Source organism: Varroa jacobsoni, unplaced genomic scaffold, assembly GCF_002532875.2.
Source record: "Varroa jacobsoni isolate VJ856 unplaced genomic scaffold, vjacob_1.0 contig01760, whole genome shotgun sequence".
Taxonomy (NCBI): domain Eukaryota; kingdom Metazoa; phylum Arthropoda; class Arachnida; order Mesostigmata; family Varroidae; genus Varroa; species Varroa jacobsoni.
In genome coordinates this window covers 49,356-64,874 of record NW_019214685.1, presented here as the reverse complement: position 1 = coordinate 64,874, position 15,519 = coordinate 49,356, and the positions used below count along the sequence as shown (strand labels likewise).

Genomic DNA, 15,519 nt, shown 5'->3' with positions numbered 1-15,519 from the left:
CGAAAATCCGGCCTATCTGACCAAACCAGATTATAGGCTAAAAACCAACAATATTCCTATTTAGCGGCCGTACCGCCCGCTAATAGAGCTCTTATAATTGTCGTTCAGACCGATCATGGCCTGCAGCTACCCCTGATTATCCATAAAATTATAACGCATACATTTGTCAACAGGTAGATTCACCTGAACTCGATTATTAGAAATCTATTAACGCAGCCTAACACTACTGTCTGTAAACAAGATTTAAGAAAAAAACAAATACGCTCACTCGTAGCAAAAATAGTAACGCCATTTCTCCGCATCGACGTCAGCTGACTAGGGTCATCCGTGTATACAATGTTAATGTCATATACTTATATCGAATGTTAACCCTGATGGCCCCCACTGAGCGCAGTTGGCCATTAGATTGCCAAGTCAGGGATCGCCCCCGGGGGTGACGTCCCCGCAACTATTTAATACAAACGTATTGTCATAACGAGAAATTGTGTAGAAGTTCTGACTAACTTTTACCCGAATATTCGATATCTAACATTACATGTGAAATGGCATATACATTTGTTCTGCCAGATCGCTTGTCATATTTAATCCAGTAGAAACGAATCGAGAGAGAATAAAAAGCTAGTCTAAAAGTGAACTTACCTCTCTGTTTATACTTGAACTTCATATTCATCCGTAAACAAATCGCTGACGGCTGCAAATAGCTCCGAAACTAGGCAGTAGCATCATGTAACTTCGATGCATCACTGATGCGCGTCGCACGTTTGAAATGAAGTACAATAAGTTATGATGTAAGTAATACAAGTCTAATTCACACGTAAACAAGTTAATTGAATTTTTCTAATTTTGCAACCATCCGATCTCGTAACACAACTTGTTTTGTAAGTGGATTTTACCTAGAGATTTACATAGTACACACAGTTGCGTCGACGCGCAGAACGTGTTAGTTCTAAATATCCCTGCGATTAGCTCACTTTTTCTCTGCCAACATTTTCAGTCATTTCACTTCAGCTATGCTTCCGCTACAAGATAAATTTCCCTGTTTTAGTGATTTTTGAACGCCTTCAGGGTTTATAGCAGCTGTTAGCATACAAGCTGCTAGCGTGTATATACCTGTCTTCATTTTCAGGCAGGTCAATGTACTCAGTAATGTCTAGTAATGCCTAGTTTAAGCAAAGTGTTATCGCTTTTATATAAGCATTGCGTAGGGGTTAAATCGGACAATATCTAAAACACCTTTGTCGCCTTTGATTGGTCAGTTAATTGCAACACTGACTGAGACCTTTTGACGATAATCAGTCAGTAATAGATAGGGTTTTTTTTTTCTTTATGAAACTACCAATACCCCTTAAGCGTGCTTTCTGTGGCTTATTGGCTTTCTCGATGCGACATTTCTGAGGGGAGCGCTGAGGGGGACACGGAAAGCTGTAATATCGCGTCATGCTCTTGATCGCATTAGCAATCTCCATGTTCTGTCGTTCCTATTCTAACCGAGGTCTTGATAGACATGACTCCTAATAGGTTTTTTTTTTCTATAAAAGTTTGACCCCACCTTTTCATTTTATTATCTTAAAGTCGAGTAGCAGACCCGCTGCTGGGAGCCAGCTGTCTGATGGTCTGTATTTATCACGCTACGGCAAGTGTTTTCACGACAAGTTGGGACTGAATGATATTACCGAAAAAAAACCCTTTAAACAGTGGTACAAAATGCGCAATATTTCTTACGGATATTATCCATCTTCGATATCCACTTGTTGCATGTGAGATAATAATAAGAGACAAAAGGCCCGGATATTTTATTCGTGATTCGTATGGAATGGATTCTTATATGACCTCGCGGCTCCTCGCGGGAGAGCTTGACACTGTGACGATGCGGGGTTCCGTCTCTGAAAAATGTCATCTGTTGATATGGTGATTAAGATAAAGCACAGCATGTCAGTAGCTCACTTCAATAATTCGGCCTAGTGTTGCTGTTATTGTCTACAAAGCGCCTCCTATCTGTAAGATTTTTCATGGTTGAACAGATTCGGAAAAGGGTACCGTGCCAGATGCCAGCCGGTCAGAAAGGGTATTACTAGGGGAGCTGTTCTTAGCTATTATTCCTGCTTTCGTTCTACGGTCACCTAATATAGTTGAGCTACTTGCTTATCCGATGATGATAGAGAACGGGTCAAGTCTGACTCATCGCAATTTCGTCTTCGCGGAAAAATGAATAGTAGCTACTGTTGTTCCCTCTGACGGCATAGTGAGCGGTCAGCAAGGGGGACGTAGACCGACCCATTCCTTGGCATGGAACGGTCTCTCTGGACTCTCTAAGGGGTTACAAGTACTATTAGGTATAAGTAGTTAATTTGACAATGCCATAATGCAGGTCGTGGCGTACCCTGATGGGCTGAGACGGAAAGCCTAGGTGAAGTGATGGTATTATCTATTACGTGGCATTGTTTATACGGAAAGAAACGCGTTTGCTAGCTTACAAGGTTTACCGATCTTAACCACCCGGAATCCTAAATATACGAGCGACCAAACTGTGGCGTCACTAACGCTATTGTAACTGTATTGATGATGGAAGGTAGGGTCTCATCTTTGTCCTAAACAGGACAGCTGTCGCGGAACAACCCGGTTTGGCGTGGCCATCTTGTGACTGTAACATGTGTTATGCTGAGCTGGATGAAATTAGCCTGAGGCCGTTGGCCTTTTCTGGCAGGAGGGGGTTTGACACTCAGCGCTGGCAAGGGTTAAATGACCTCTAGGGTCATATCTTCAGTCACCCTTATGAAGTTATGTATGCTATAATTTCTAATTATTATGTATGTTATTATGTATGTTAGCATATATAAATAAAACTATCTAAAAACCAACATCCAAATGCTCAGCTTGTCGTGTGGCATCTAGCTAGAAAAAACCACGAGGTTTGTTCTCTCAGGTTTAAACGGATATATCTTTTCGAGTTTTGCGACACGTAATCACAGCCGACGATTACTATCGGCGCACTAGATGTTCGATGTATGAGAGCTCAGCCGCCTGAGAGGAAAAAGATTACCCGATTTGCAGGCGGTGTACCTGATGTGATAACTATATTCGTTTAATTCGTCGCGTACACTTGTTTCAATCATAATTTTCTTGAAAACGCTGATTTACATGACAAATGACACGCACGCTATACGTGAAACAATATAGTGAGTGTAATTCGCTGGTTTACATCGCATTGCCTTAAAGCCGACTTAAAGACAGGCATTGTTCTAAGGGTAGGTTACATCAACGTAGATATGCCACACGGTTCAGTATGCATTGTCACAAAATTTAATGGACAACATTTAGTTAATGTGGGACCTGATCTCTGAACTAGCCAGAAAGTATTAGCAATTACTACATTAACTTCGAACTAACGAAGCCGTAGCTCTTATGCATTGATATCAGGCATTACTCTGTCGTATACTTTCAACACGTTCGACATTCTGGCATAGACATGTCTCTCTTTACTTTACTTATCATGTCATTTTATAAGCCGCGCTATCGAAAAATCATACTAAATTCATCGCGTGAGGCCCCAAGCATTCTCGCAGCCTACCGCTAAGTTCATTCGGCTGTTACTTGTCGCTTTTCGTCCTATCGTTCTGATTCTCCGTCGCAGTCCGATATCACCCCTTCTCAGTTCCACCCCCGATAGAAAGGGACTCTTCATTAAGGAACGGAGCATGAAAATGCGAACGAATCGGATTAATTCTGAGGGGCGTGAATGAAAAGTTGTTTTTAGGACCCCTTACATATAAGTACCCCGTATCGTTTTAGGCTGTTCAGTCTTAGAGTCAAGTGCCCCTGTAAAGTGCGACTTTCGGTAGAGGTAATAATTAGGCTCCATTAAGTTTAACTATACTTTATTATATTTTATATTTCATGTTTTAGATATGCTGATTCTTGCTTATCTAAATTGCTTGTAGCAGTACTATAGTACTTCTTACTGCTAGAACGTAACTCTGTCGATTGGGTCTACTCGAAGGGTTGTGTTGCATGACGATCGAGAGCAGGTCGTGGCTATGGAAGCCGCTCATATGTAGCTCCCCTCATCCGGAGACTGCGGAGCTGTGTAGAGACTTAATTTAAACTGTTGCAAAGTATTTAAAAGTAATACTTCATCCTACCCAGCGACCTCTTGATTAAAGAAGTAAGTCTAAAATCAGCACTGGAAACAGAAAAAACTACCTTATTCTACATTATCCTCGGAGGTAACCAACCTACCAACAAATTACTACCAGCAAAGTCACAAGTAGATAACAGCGGTGATCTTGTGCGGCGAAATCTGCTAGTATTGGAAAACGTAAGATAATTTTCGTCATTATGTTCTCTCTACAATGTATACTAGATTGTCGTCTAATCACCATACGCCAACAGGACGTTGAGATTCATACGCACGGTTTTTTATCATGGCAAATTTATCATTCTCAACTATTATAGAAATTCCTCAAGCGCATCCTCCCGCTAGTTTCCAGATGAGCTCTACCACAGTATCCCTCTAATTTTAAAAATTAATGAAAATAGATGGTGGAACAACCCTCTAAATTTTAACAATTGAAAGCTGGTGAAGTTTTACTATTAGAAACCCTGCACTTCAGTATTAAGTTTCTCAGTTGCAATCTACAGCAAATTCCTTCAGTATCCTAAATAAGCCAACCAACTGTTCGGGTAAGGCTGTGCGTATTTGTTGTGGATAAGAAGTGCAACCAATACACTGTTCCTTGCCTTATCTTTTCCTTTTTAGGTTGCTTTAATTCCGCAAAAACCGAGAACTCTCAACAATATTGTACTACACCGACACAGCCGCTGACTGACACCAAATGCTTTAATAGACTGATCATTAGAGTTCAGCTAAAGTACCAGCTGTAGTAACAACCATGGCGGCAGTATCTAACCTTTCAGGAACTATTGGCCTGCTGTGTGACTGCCGGCCGTTTGTGAGGGTACCATCCTTCTACCTCTCAATGAAGTCAAGGCCGTTAAACAGAACAGCGCATTTCAAGCAAAACTGTTATTTACTGTATTTCTGGTGTCTGTCGCCATCAGTACTTCTGTGCCTTAACACCAGGCGCGGCTTCGACAACTACGGGGTGAGCAAGAACGACAAAGTGTCAGTTGCTTGCGGTCGCTTCATAAACGTCTGCTGTCTTTCGAACATTATCGGCATCAGCAACGCAATCACCAACAGTTCCGAGGCCACATAGCTGGCCCACTCATTGCCGCTACTCAGTCGCTAGCGTCTTCTGCATTTTCTGCTGTTCGATCGTTTTCAAGTTTTCGAAAGGTTCAGCTCGCACCGCCTGCATACGCCACAGTAGGGCTTATGGCGCGTGGCAGGCACACGCAGACCAGTCGGTCATCACGATGATATTCGGCCGCTGTTGCAGCCAAAGAAACAGATCAGCCGGAACATCAGCTGCTCGTCGAAGCGACTGGGTTCATTGAGAAACGCGAATGAATACGAGCGAAAACGAAAAGACACATACAAAGTCTGAGCTGCAGATATTAATAGGAGACGACGAGAAAGGGACAGAAGCCCAAGACGATGCAGCACCAGTAAGAGGTGCACCCTCAAGCACAGAATATGCTTGAACCGCTGATACTACGAGCGACTGCGGCGCTCGACCGAGACTTAAAACCCACTACCGCCATTTCTTCAGCTGTCATTGCTGCTGCTGCTGCTGCTACTACTACTACTACTATTATTACTACTACTACAACCTTAAGACGACCTAAACTCGGCACGCGTCATACAGAAGGACAGAGCACGCTGGTTGGTGAGGGAGGGGAGCCGCTAGGCCAGCTGCTCCTCTTAGACGAAGGTCTCGTAAGACGGAGACAACCACGACAAGCTGACGATACGAGTGCGGCGGTACTGACTAGAGGTGAACTGATATCGTTCTTAACCGGGTCTCGTAGCTTTCTCTGCTGTCCTGGCAGTTCTTGTGGGAGTGGAGCTGCTACTAGTGCAGACGACTGGGGCGGCAGCGATGACGGAGGAACAAGACCAGTTTGCTTGTTTGATAGCAACCCTACAGGAAGACAGCTAGTCTGCATATCGATAGGCAAAAATGGGGAACAAGCCTACATGGAGAACGGTCTTCCTTGTCTGATTCGCTTTCTTTTTTTTTATGTGTGACCCTCTATGTTATGCCTCATCGTGCTCAGATCGGTAGAGTAACATAAAAAAAACTCCGCGTAGAAGAAGCGGCTGGATAAATGGTGAAGCTCGGGTAGGTGGTGACTGGTGAATCGAAGGGAGAATATGCGAAACAGAATACTATATTGAGTTTTATCGTAATTCCGTCAGTGTACAAGGTCTGCTTGCAAATGGGGTAGTGGATAGGTACCGTCATTACGGAGCGGGGAAAAGCACGCGAACTCTGCTCAAGTATATGCTGAATATTACTGAGTAGGGCGTTCGGATGACGGTAAGAGTGCGTCCTGGTCGCATCGATAACCACTGAACGTAACGTACGTTCATACATCGACTAAGATGTTTCGGGCAGCTGAACCGGGCATACGGAGACAGGCAATATGTGTCCACGAGGGTATGGGTTCACTTGTTACGCTGGTTTGTTATCACAGAAATTCAAGAGCGATACTAATAAAGCGATAAAGATTAAGTGATTACGACCAAGTCGTGTGGCACGAAATACTGCAACGTAGTTCGAAAAACGTTGTGAGTAAATCAAACTGTAATGAATAGCAGCTACGAAAAATAAGAATGACGAGGAAAAAAGACGCTCAATATAGAGTTGAATTTTTACACCTTTACGACTACGCGAACATACACACCTTTCTGTATATTTCTATTTTTTATTTATTGGTTTGTGCTTCCGATACACAGACCATTTGACTGATCTACCCGTCTGCTTTGATCGACCTACCCACCTATCTGTTTATTGAACAATTGAACTGTGGCGCTGCTGATAGCAGCCCTCAACGGAACTCCCGTAAACAGAAACAGTTGTCGTTACCTTCATCTCCCTGTTTTCATGTGTATCGCATCTCAGAAACGATTCGACGTAGTCGTCTCCATGTGTCTGTCGCTCAGCATAGTTTCTAACCGCCGGTAAAAGTCGTCATTCGCTACCTCGCGGCGTCTGATCATTCAAGCAGACCTCTGAAGCGTCGGCTGGCGCTGTTAGGCACAGTAGCCAGGTGTTATGTTATGCCCTCAGAGCTGGCACGCGTCACCATAGTTAGGGCGGAGCAACGGCAGATCTGTTGTTCGGTATTGAGTCCGGCGCTACGTCACCGGCTGAATAGATTGCCGACCACTGTATACAGACAGATATGAGCCAGCAGGGCTGTGTTCACCCCCGGCCCACACCAGCCACCATCGAAGCTACTTACTCACTTGCATTTTTTTTTTCGTACGCGATCCAAGCGTACACAGAAACAGACGGAGAGGGTGTTCTCTATATCTAAAGAGACCATAGAAAAAGCAGGAATAGAATGAACGCAAGAAAAGGAAGAAAAACTGAGAGAACGAGAAATAAATAGAGAGTTAGATAGAATCGGCGGCCTGTGGCGATGTACAGCGCCAATCGCCGAGAAGAGCGGCCAGGTAGCATCTGGTGCTCTGGACGCGACTCTGGCGCTGCGCCGACTGGAGACTCTGGTTCAGGGCTGGACTACCCTCTCCCTGGGGCCTCTCTACGGGTGTATATAAGTTAGAATCCTCAAGCAGAAAGTCAGAACTCTAGTTCAAGAACCACTTGATAGCAGTTGAAAATAGCCAGATGACCACTATTTCGATAGTAGCAATTGTAGTCATGATAATAAACGACGGAGTGCTATAGCACAGCCAATGATTCAGCGGTACACACGTGAATAGCCGTGCTTATCAAGTACAACATCATCTTCCGAACGGCAGTGAAAACAACTACTTGAACTAGAGATCATCATCTCTCGCTTGCTAAGGATTAAACGATCGTATTAGTGACAGCCCGTCACTAACGCTACCTTCTGTGTGGGGTAGACAGCGGAACATCCACACTGTCAACATGGTTCACTATGATCGAGTTTACGGTAATATTAGCAAGTCGGCCAGCTTCCACAATAAGTTGGTAAGTGCATCAGGTTATCGTCTATGTACATCGGTGCAAATACAAGACAAACTTTCTATGATGATTTCTATATTTGTATGCGTGCCTATATGTTTCGATGTTTAGCCTAGGTAGAATGTTTTCTGATACTTGCGTCATACTGGCGCAGACGATATTACCTTGTGCGCTCCTATAGGCATCAACAGTTGCTTCTTGGTTGAGGGTCCGAGACTGTACGGACTAATCTTTGCTAGTAGTTACTGGAACTGGTCGGCGCGCTCGCATAACCGAAAAAAAAAAAAAAGTCATATTAAGGCATCTCTTGGTTAAGGGTCCTCGAATATTGGTTGGTCCCCGGGAGTTGTTCCCAAACAGTTTTTGCTTCTGTCGTAAAGCGATCCGAATATAGACTATTTCGTTAGCTGGACCTTCTGCATATTTTTAGTTCAGCTAGACGTCTGCTGAACGGCTTCGTTGACCATTGGCTGTCTGGATGAGGCGGCAACGGCAATAGTAAAGGCACAGCTTTCCCGTAAAATTCTTCCGTTACACCTTCGTTTCCTCTAGTTTTATCGTCCTTTAGAGAGGCCTTCTACCTATTTTCCTCGATTTTTGCTTATTTTGTCCGTTCGTAGCGTGTGTTTAGTGTGTAGCTGTACGCGGGCCTGTATGTACGTTGTTTGAGTCCAAGGAATAACCGGCTCCATGTGCCCCATTAACTTCTGTATGGGTTTTGCGCAGCTGTGTGGGTACATCTGCCATTCTCACGGTGCTTCGGTCGGCGTTCAGTATCACGGCTAAAAGAACTGAGAGAATTATACTAACTCTTCAACGTAACGGAGCGTAACCATGCAAATCTGACGATAAAATTAGGCTTTAGCGTAACTATTAGGTCTACGAACCTAATATTAGGGAATGAACCATTTCGCCTATTTAATGTTGACACGTGCAAATCCTAAGGACCTGTGGCATGTTGCTAAACGTTAATGGACGCTAAACATTCATGCTATAATGGATGGTTGCGCGTGTGGTCAGCGGCTGTTAATGTTCTTGGAAATGGGCTCCCGTGAGCTCTTCGGTCTGTTTCTGCAACCTTATTATACCTAGAAGAATATAATAATAAATAATTATGCTAACTGCAATGTGAGGCGCTTTCCGGCCAGCGGTTATATCCCCATGAGTAGTCATAGTAATAGCAAATCGCAGTACTTTGATATAGTAGTCAAGCATAGTATTACTTTGGCGTAGAGAGCTAAGCACGCTCTCCTCCCTTGTGAGGCCCTGGACCAACCTAGGGGAGAGGGTGGGAGCCGAGAACCCGACTACCCCATCGAGTTCAGCGGCCGCTCTCTCTCTGCACCTAGCCAGCGAGAAAGCTCGGGTCGGTGGTCTCGAGTCCGATAGCCGTTGGAGATCGTTTGTCGCGGCTTTCCGCTCGCAACGAAGCTCACTCGAGCTCTGACCGGTAGACGCGTTGTTGGTCGGTTAGTCCGTTTGATCGACTAGTTGACGCAGCAACAGACAATAGAAGCCAAGCCCTGCATTGCTCTAGTTTGTGACGCCAGATAGAGTGCAACCCAGATTGTGTCGTGTACTCTGTGGATTTGGTTTTTCTATAGGTGACTGGTGAAGTTCGAACCGAATTGCCCCAGCATTGGGTTAGTGGGAAAGCCGGCGCCAGCTGTTTATTCGCATACCGGATGTCGCTGAAACTGAGCTTCGTCATCTTTGTGAAGCTCCCTTACTTGCCCTCGGTTTTCAATTTTCAGCTTTAGAGAGTATGGGCGAAGGTTTTGACCGAACTGCGCAGTTGCTCAATTGTGTGCTGGCTTCCTTGCGGGCGCTCGAATGTGAATGCAGAAATTCTGTGTTTCCTTTCTTTTATAGCCAAGCGTGACTATCTAGACGTACGTGAGCAAATCGATTATTTCCGTGCAGAAGTAACAAACTCAGTAAACCTGTGACACGAAAATAGTTTTTGATTAATATCTCCTGCTATTTTGTGTGCTTTCAGGTGCCCAGTGGTAAGAATAGTGTGAATAGTTCATTCGAAAGTGACTACCACAAACCAGCGAAAGGTGTCTCGGCCACAAGATTGACACGTAAGTCGTCGACAGGATCGACGACTACATCAGCGTCGGAAGTCGAAGACGGCCGACAGTCATCCTTCTCGTGCTCGTCCAGCGAGGCCGAGTGGCTCGTTCAGTCAATCGAGCAGGTCTGCCGCAAAACGCTGTTCAAACAAGTCGCTACCAACACTGTCAACGAGTTCGTGGCCAGCCCAGCCACAAAAACGGAGAAGCTGCCTAGTCCAATACTCAAGCACAAAACGCCCGTAGTGGAGCCCAAAAAGAGCCCGGTGACTAGCACCCCCAAGCGACATAATCAGACCAAATCACTCATCCGGAGATGCTCTCTACGCCTTCGACGGAGCGACGATACCAAGAAGAAGATGGTGAGGTTTGCATCAGCCGAAGACGTGTTTTCGGTGAGCGGTCGAGAGGAGTTCACTGAGACTGAACTCTCGGTACCCATTGCATCGTTACCTCTTAGAGGCAAGTCCAGTCCCAGCCCACAAAAACCAGTCCAGCTAAACTCATCTGGCGAGTCGCATATCTACGATCCGGTGACACCGATCCACATGGAGACGCCTCGCGTGCCTGTGCGTCATCGTCGGAGCCTGCAGCAGGTAACGAAAAGGCTCAACTTTGACGACACCTTCACGTCTGACAATTCGCATATTTATGCGACCGCCTTTGAGCAACCACAGCCGTCAAACGCAGTCCAACTAGAAGAGTCACACCCACTTTCTCACTATCTCCAATGGATCGTCGAACAGAGTGACCTAAATGCCGCTCCATCTGTCCAGCAGTGGTTGAAGCAAACTCGCACCCAGGTCGAAACCGAATGTCTGAGCGCTTTGCAAAGTAAAAGCCTCACGAAAGACCCGATTCTGGCGGCGATTCTGGGCGTGGGTGATGCTCAGGAAGCGATATCGCGCTTGCAAGACCGTCACGAAAATGTTCAAGCTACTGTTGGCCACGTGACACGCCGACTTGAGCAGGGTCAATGGGTGAAGTTCTGCAGCTCTGTACCAGGACTCAGCACCGAGGTTAATGATTTCCTATTAGAGTATCGGTGTATTATTGAGAATTCGTCACCTTATTCTCGATCGGTTGAGCGACACATGTACGAAACACTGCGTAGGCTTCGTGAAGTCGGTTCTCGACCCAACAGTAAGCCTCAGACGCTCACAGAATTCGAGAATATCCAGTCACTGATGGCTGATGTGAAGAATACCTTGCAGACACTAGCTAACTCGTTATTTCTTAAGGAAATTGCTAAGATTGTCAAAATTATTGAAGAGAATAAGAGACATAAACGAGCTGCTTTGGGCTGCTCACGGCGTGCCGCGGCCGCTCTTTGCACGCTAGCTCAGGACTCGCCATCGATGTGTGATCTGATCACCCGAGTCAATGGAGTCGAAGCTCTCCTGAGTGTCTGTGAGATACGTGAACTGCGCTGCATATGGCCTACAGCCCTGCGCGCGTTGACCCTTCTGTGCTCACAAACAGCTGCCACTCGTGCGTTTGATCAATGTGCGGGCGTTCTAATTATACGCGACATTCTACAAGACAAGAACTCGAGTGAGCAGGAGAAAACCGAAGCCGTTGGCCTGCTCACCCAGATCACTGCGCCCTGGACAGAGACACCCGTCCTGCGCGGTATGAAGGAATCCATGGATCAACTAATTAAATCATTGACTGAAGTCATGAACAAGGCTGGTAATAGTGAGGAGTTCCTGTTAGCGACAGCGGCCGTCGCCAACCTCTCATTTCTCGATCCCATCGCGGTGGCCTACCTGCACAAATACGGCACAACCCGAAACCTCATTATGGCTTGTCGTCATAAGTCGATCGCACAGAGCGTCTTCGTCAAGGATCAGGTTGCGACTGTCCTTGCAAACGTCGCCTCGGAGAAGGCGTGCCATCGCGACGTTGTTGAATGCGGTGGTTTGACAGTGCTTTTGTCGCTTTTGCAGCTTCGACCTAACATGTTACAAAAACAGGTTGAGGTTGACATTTGTGAACGGATTCAGCAGAAGTCTGCCATTGCTCTTGCCCGACTCTGCACGTCAGCAATGGTTGCTGAGCGCGTGATCCAGATGCAGGGTGTTCACCGTCTTGTGGCCTTATGTAAGGAGCCCAAGGAGCGTAATAACGCCGATTCTGTACTTGTTGCCTGTCTCGCAGCATTGCGTAAGATCGCGGCTGTTTGCAGTCCCATTGACATGGAGGCTATTGGAGCGCATGACCTCGTTAGCAAAGAGCTGTGGGATACCTTCCAAATGTATTCCAGCAAGACGGAGTCCTACGTATAGACAAAAGTATCATGAAAAATATTCTAATTATTAGTAGGGAACTCGTATCAGGCAACCCCAATGGAAACAGTTCTGAGTTACGTTAAATGAGATTTTTTTTTTTGAGTTCTAAATCCTCGAAGCCTTTTTGAGGATGAACACAGTACAGGTTTCTGGATGTTCAGTTACCGTCGTTTCTGTTTTGTTGAACCCCCGCAAATCGTACCGCGGGGTGCCTTCATCCAGAGATCTTCAAGTGAAACAATCTAGTCAAAGTCAACTCTAGTTCATGAGTAAACATTGAATCGAACGCACAGCGCTACAGATGCTCAGTGTAACATATTGTACAAATGTTGTACCTAAATGTTAGAATAATGCTGAAAGCCAAAGATGTACATATAGTTACAGAAGCGAACACAGAAAAATAATACCTATGCAAACTTATTATTCGATCAAATAGAGAAGAACTGAAAACGCATTTATTATCGCAAAATAAAATATATAATATAATAAATAAATTATGTACGGAAGTAATTATATAGAAATCCTAAAGCTATACGTATTTCTTATTGTCTCTGTCTTACATAGATATTGTCAAGAGAAGAACTGCTGTTGACTTTTGCTTAGATCTGAAAAAAATCAGTAAATCTTGCGGAATTTATCTAATTAATAAATCTAATTATTATTATTGTTATTTAATCAAAACATCTTTACGTATAGGACACCGGTTGCATTCCCGTTAATGTTAATTTGACCTCTTCTCTAAGGGCTACAATTAACGGTATAACTAGATTTTATTTGTTTTTTTTTACGTGTCTGCCTGCTCACTCCGGCGCATGTTCCAGTTAGCGTCTCTCAACATTGTAACTGTTGCAATTATTATACTAATATTACTATGAAGAAGCATATAGTGACACACGTGACACGTACGTTTGCTAATAGTGATCACAATTCTGCGACAAAAAATTATCTTCCCTGAATCGTATTGACGAAGTATGTATGAAATTACCACAGTGCCAGTGGGAAGCAATTGTGTTGACCCTCACCGGGATCTGTCTTCTGAAAGGGCCCTGTTACCAATGTGAAACAAATTGTAAAAGATTACAATGGCGACGTTAGGAGATGTTTCTTTTTAATTCACCACTAAAAATATAGCAAGCAAAGAGGATGAATGGGTTTTGAACCTAGAAGAAAAACGCGCAGACCACTTCTAGTCACGTCGCCGTACTCCAGGTGCGTTTGCTGCGTCGACTTGTGAAACAATGACGCCGATGAAGAGATCCAGTAGGGGGCGGCGATAACACATGTACTTAGGCCACCAATAGGACTCCCTTTGTCGTTAGCCGAACGAATCAATTAACCGTAAGGATAAATGGCAGTAGTCAAGCGGTGTAGTTGAAAAATTGCTTTTCGGATTAATTAAGCAATAAACACGTCAAGGACATTGAAAACGTTTCTTAGATACGAAGCTCTTCAAGTTTCTGCGAACTTCTTTTTTTTATTTTGAATTGTATTTACGTCTAAACCGCAACGAAAAATGCGGCCTCTGAAAGACTTCCGATACAGTGTAAAATGGTTCCTGGTATGATTCTTTGCCAAAACGCTTTCTATGTGCAAATAGTAGAAGATTGACAAGTTCCTGCAAAAGCTTTTTTTCTGACAGTCCACTTAGTAAAATGGATTTTTCGAGTTCTCACCGATTTTAATTCGTATCAGCTGTCGAGCTGATATGTCACCCGCCAAGTTTCAAAGCAGAAACTCCTTTATGGTACACAAACACTACATGACCTAACAGGGTCTCTCTATGTACCATTCATTGCCATCAATCCAACTGCCGAAGCCTGGCAGGCACAATAAAGGCAGTTAAAGCTGTGGTTACTGACAAAACTACTCCTGTTTTGATCATTCACTTAGAGTAGTGGACTGGTGGGTCAGGTTAGGTAGACAACTGAACTTCTTTAGAGCAAAACGAGCGATTTTAGAAAGCGAATCCGTTACCTTGTTTTATATTATTATGATCATTACTACGACAAAGCACCGCGTCTTATTAAAACTAGTTGTAAAAGTTTCATTTGTTTCGCCCTGAACATGGGCCAGAAAAATCAAATTTACGAGACTGCGATATTTTAAAATAGACATAAGTATATATTAAAATAGATAATAGCAACAATAATTATTACAATTTTCATTGCTGAAATCGAATGTACATATCTCTATAACTACTAGAAATAATGATTCTTTATAGGAACAGTGAAAACTCATTAATCAGTCTCCTTGCAACGTTGCAACCAACGGTGAAAGCTATAAAGCACAATGCAACATAGACGCTTTGGTGGCTTTTGTTCTTGCAGTTGGAAGGACCTTCTGTGCCCCAAGGTATATACACGGACACATGAGCACGCGCACGGGGAATCAACAACTGACGTTAGCGACAAAACTATCTAGGACCAAACCCCCGCCTGCCTACACTAATTCTATCCCCTTTCGCCGCTAATTCAAGCCGGCACACCTCTGGCTGTTTTATTCAACAAACAAACGTACCCGCTCTAACAACTCCCAGCCAGAATAGAGAATCAGCTAAGGCGCTCCTGTTTTTTCCCTGCGCGGACTACAAACGAACTAGCAGCTCGAACCTCACAACCTCCTGCCCCCCACGAACATCCTCATGCTGCACTCGTATAGCAATCTTTAGTGCTGTTAATAATGGTGTTTTCTCTCGTGATCCATAGATCGCGCGCGGCTGACGAGCCATGAGCAGTCCATAGCCCAAAACCAGAACGACGCTTCTTTTTCTCGTTGATTCCCTCTCCCTTATCTTTCTCGGTCTACCGAAGAGCTTGAATACCATCTGCTTCTACGCCTGCATTGGCACTCAATTGTCCTACTCTGATACCAGTGTTAGTAGATCTTGTAGATGGCGAATGGTACCCTGATGACGGGTGACGAGTAAACTGGCTGCTCGCTTCATAGTTGTTATTCGTTGTTTCCTCATCCGACGGTAGAAATTCCGGTAGAGACACTACAGCGATAAAATAGAGGCATGCGGCACCATAATGCTGGACGGGTGCCACTGCTTGTGTTGTGAACGCTGTT

At 44.6% G+C, this 15,519-nt stretch overlaps 1 protein-coding gene across 1 annotated transcript; it reads left to right on the top strand.

The window, feature by feature from the left end:
* Positions 1-7,744: 7,744 nt before the first annotated feature.
* Positions 7,745-13,020, top strand: insc (spindle orientation adaptor protein inscuteable). Its single transcript, XM_022853485.2, has 2 exons — positions 7,745-8,087; positions 10,081-13,020. Exons 1-2 carry the CDS (start codon positions 8,025-8,027, stop codon positions 12,445-12,447), a joined length of 2,430 nt encoding a protein of 809 aa, XP_022709220.1. The 5' UTR covers positions 7,745-8,024; the 3' UTR covers positions 12,448-13,020.
* The last annotated feature ends 2,499 nt before the right edge of the window (positions 13,021-15,519 follow it).

What these genes read in the sequence shown, in the direction of transcription:
- insc (XM_022853485.2), top strand. Translation starts at nt 8,025, where the DNA reads ATGGTTCACTATGATCGAGTTTACGGTAATATTAGCAAGTCGGCCAGC. An exon ending in CCAGCTTCCACAATAAGTTG is followed by an intron (nt 8,088 to 10,080) that starts GTAAGTGCATCA and finishes GTGTGCTTTCAG; the next exon opens with GTGCCCAGTGGTAAGAATAG.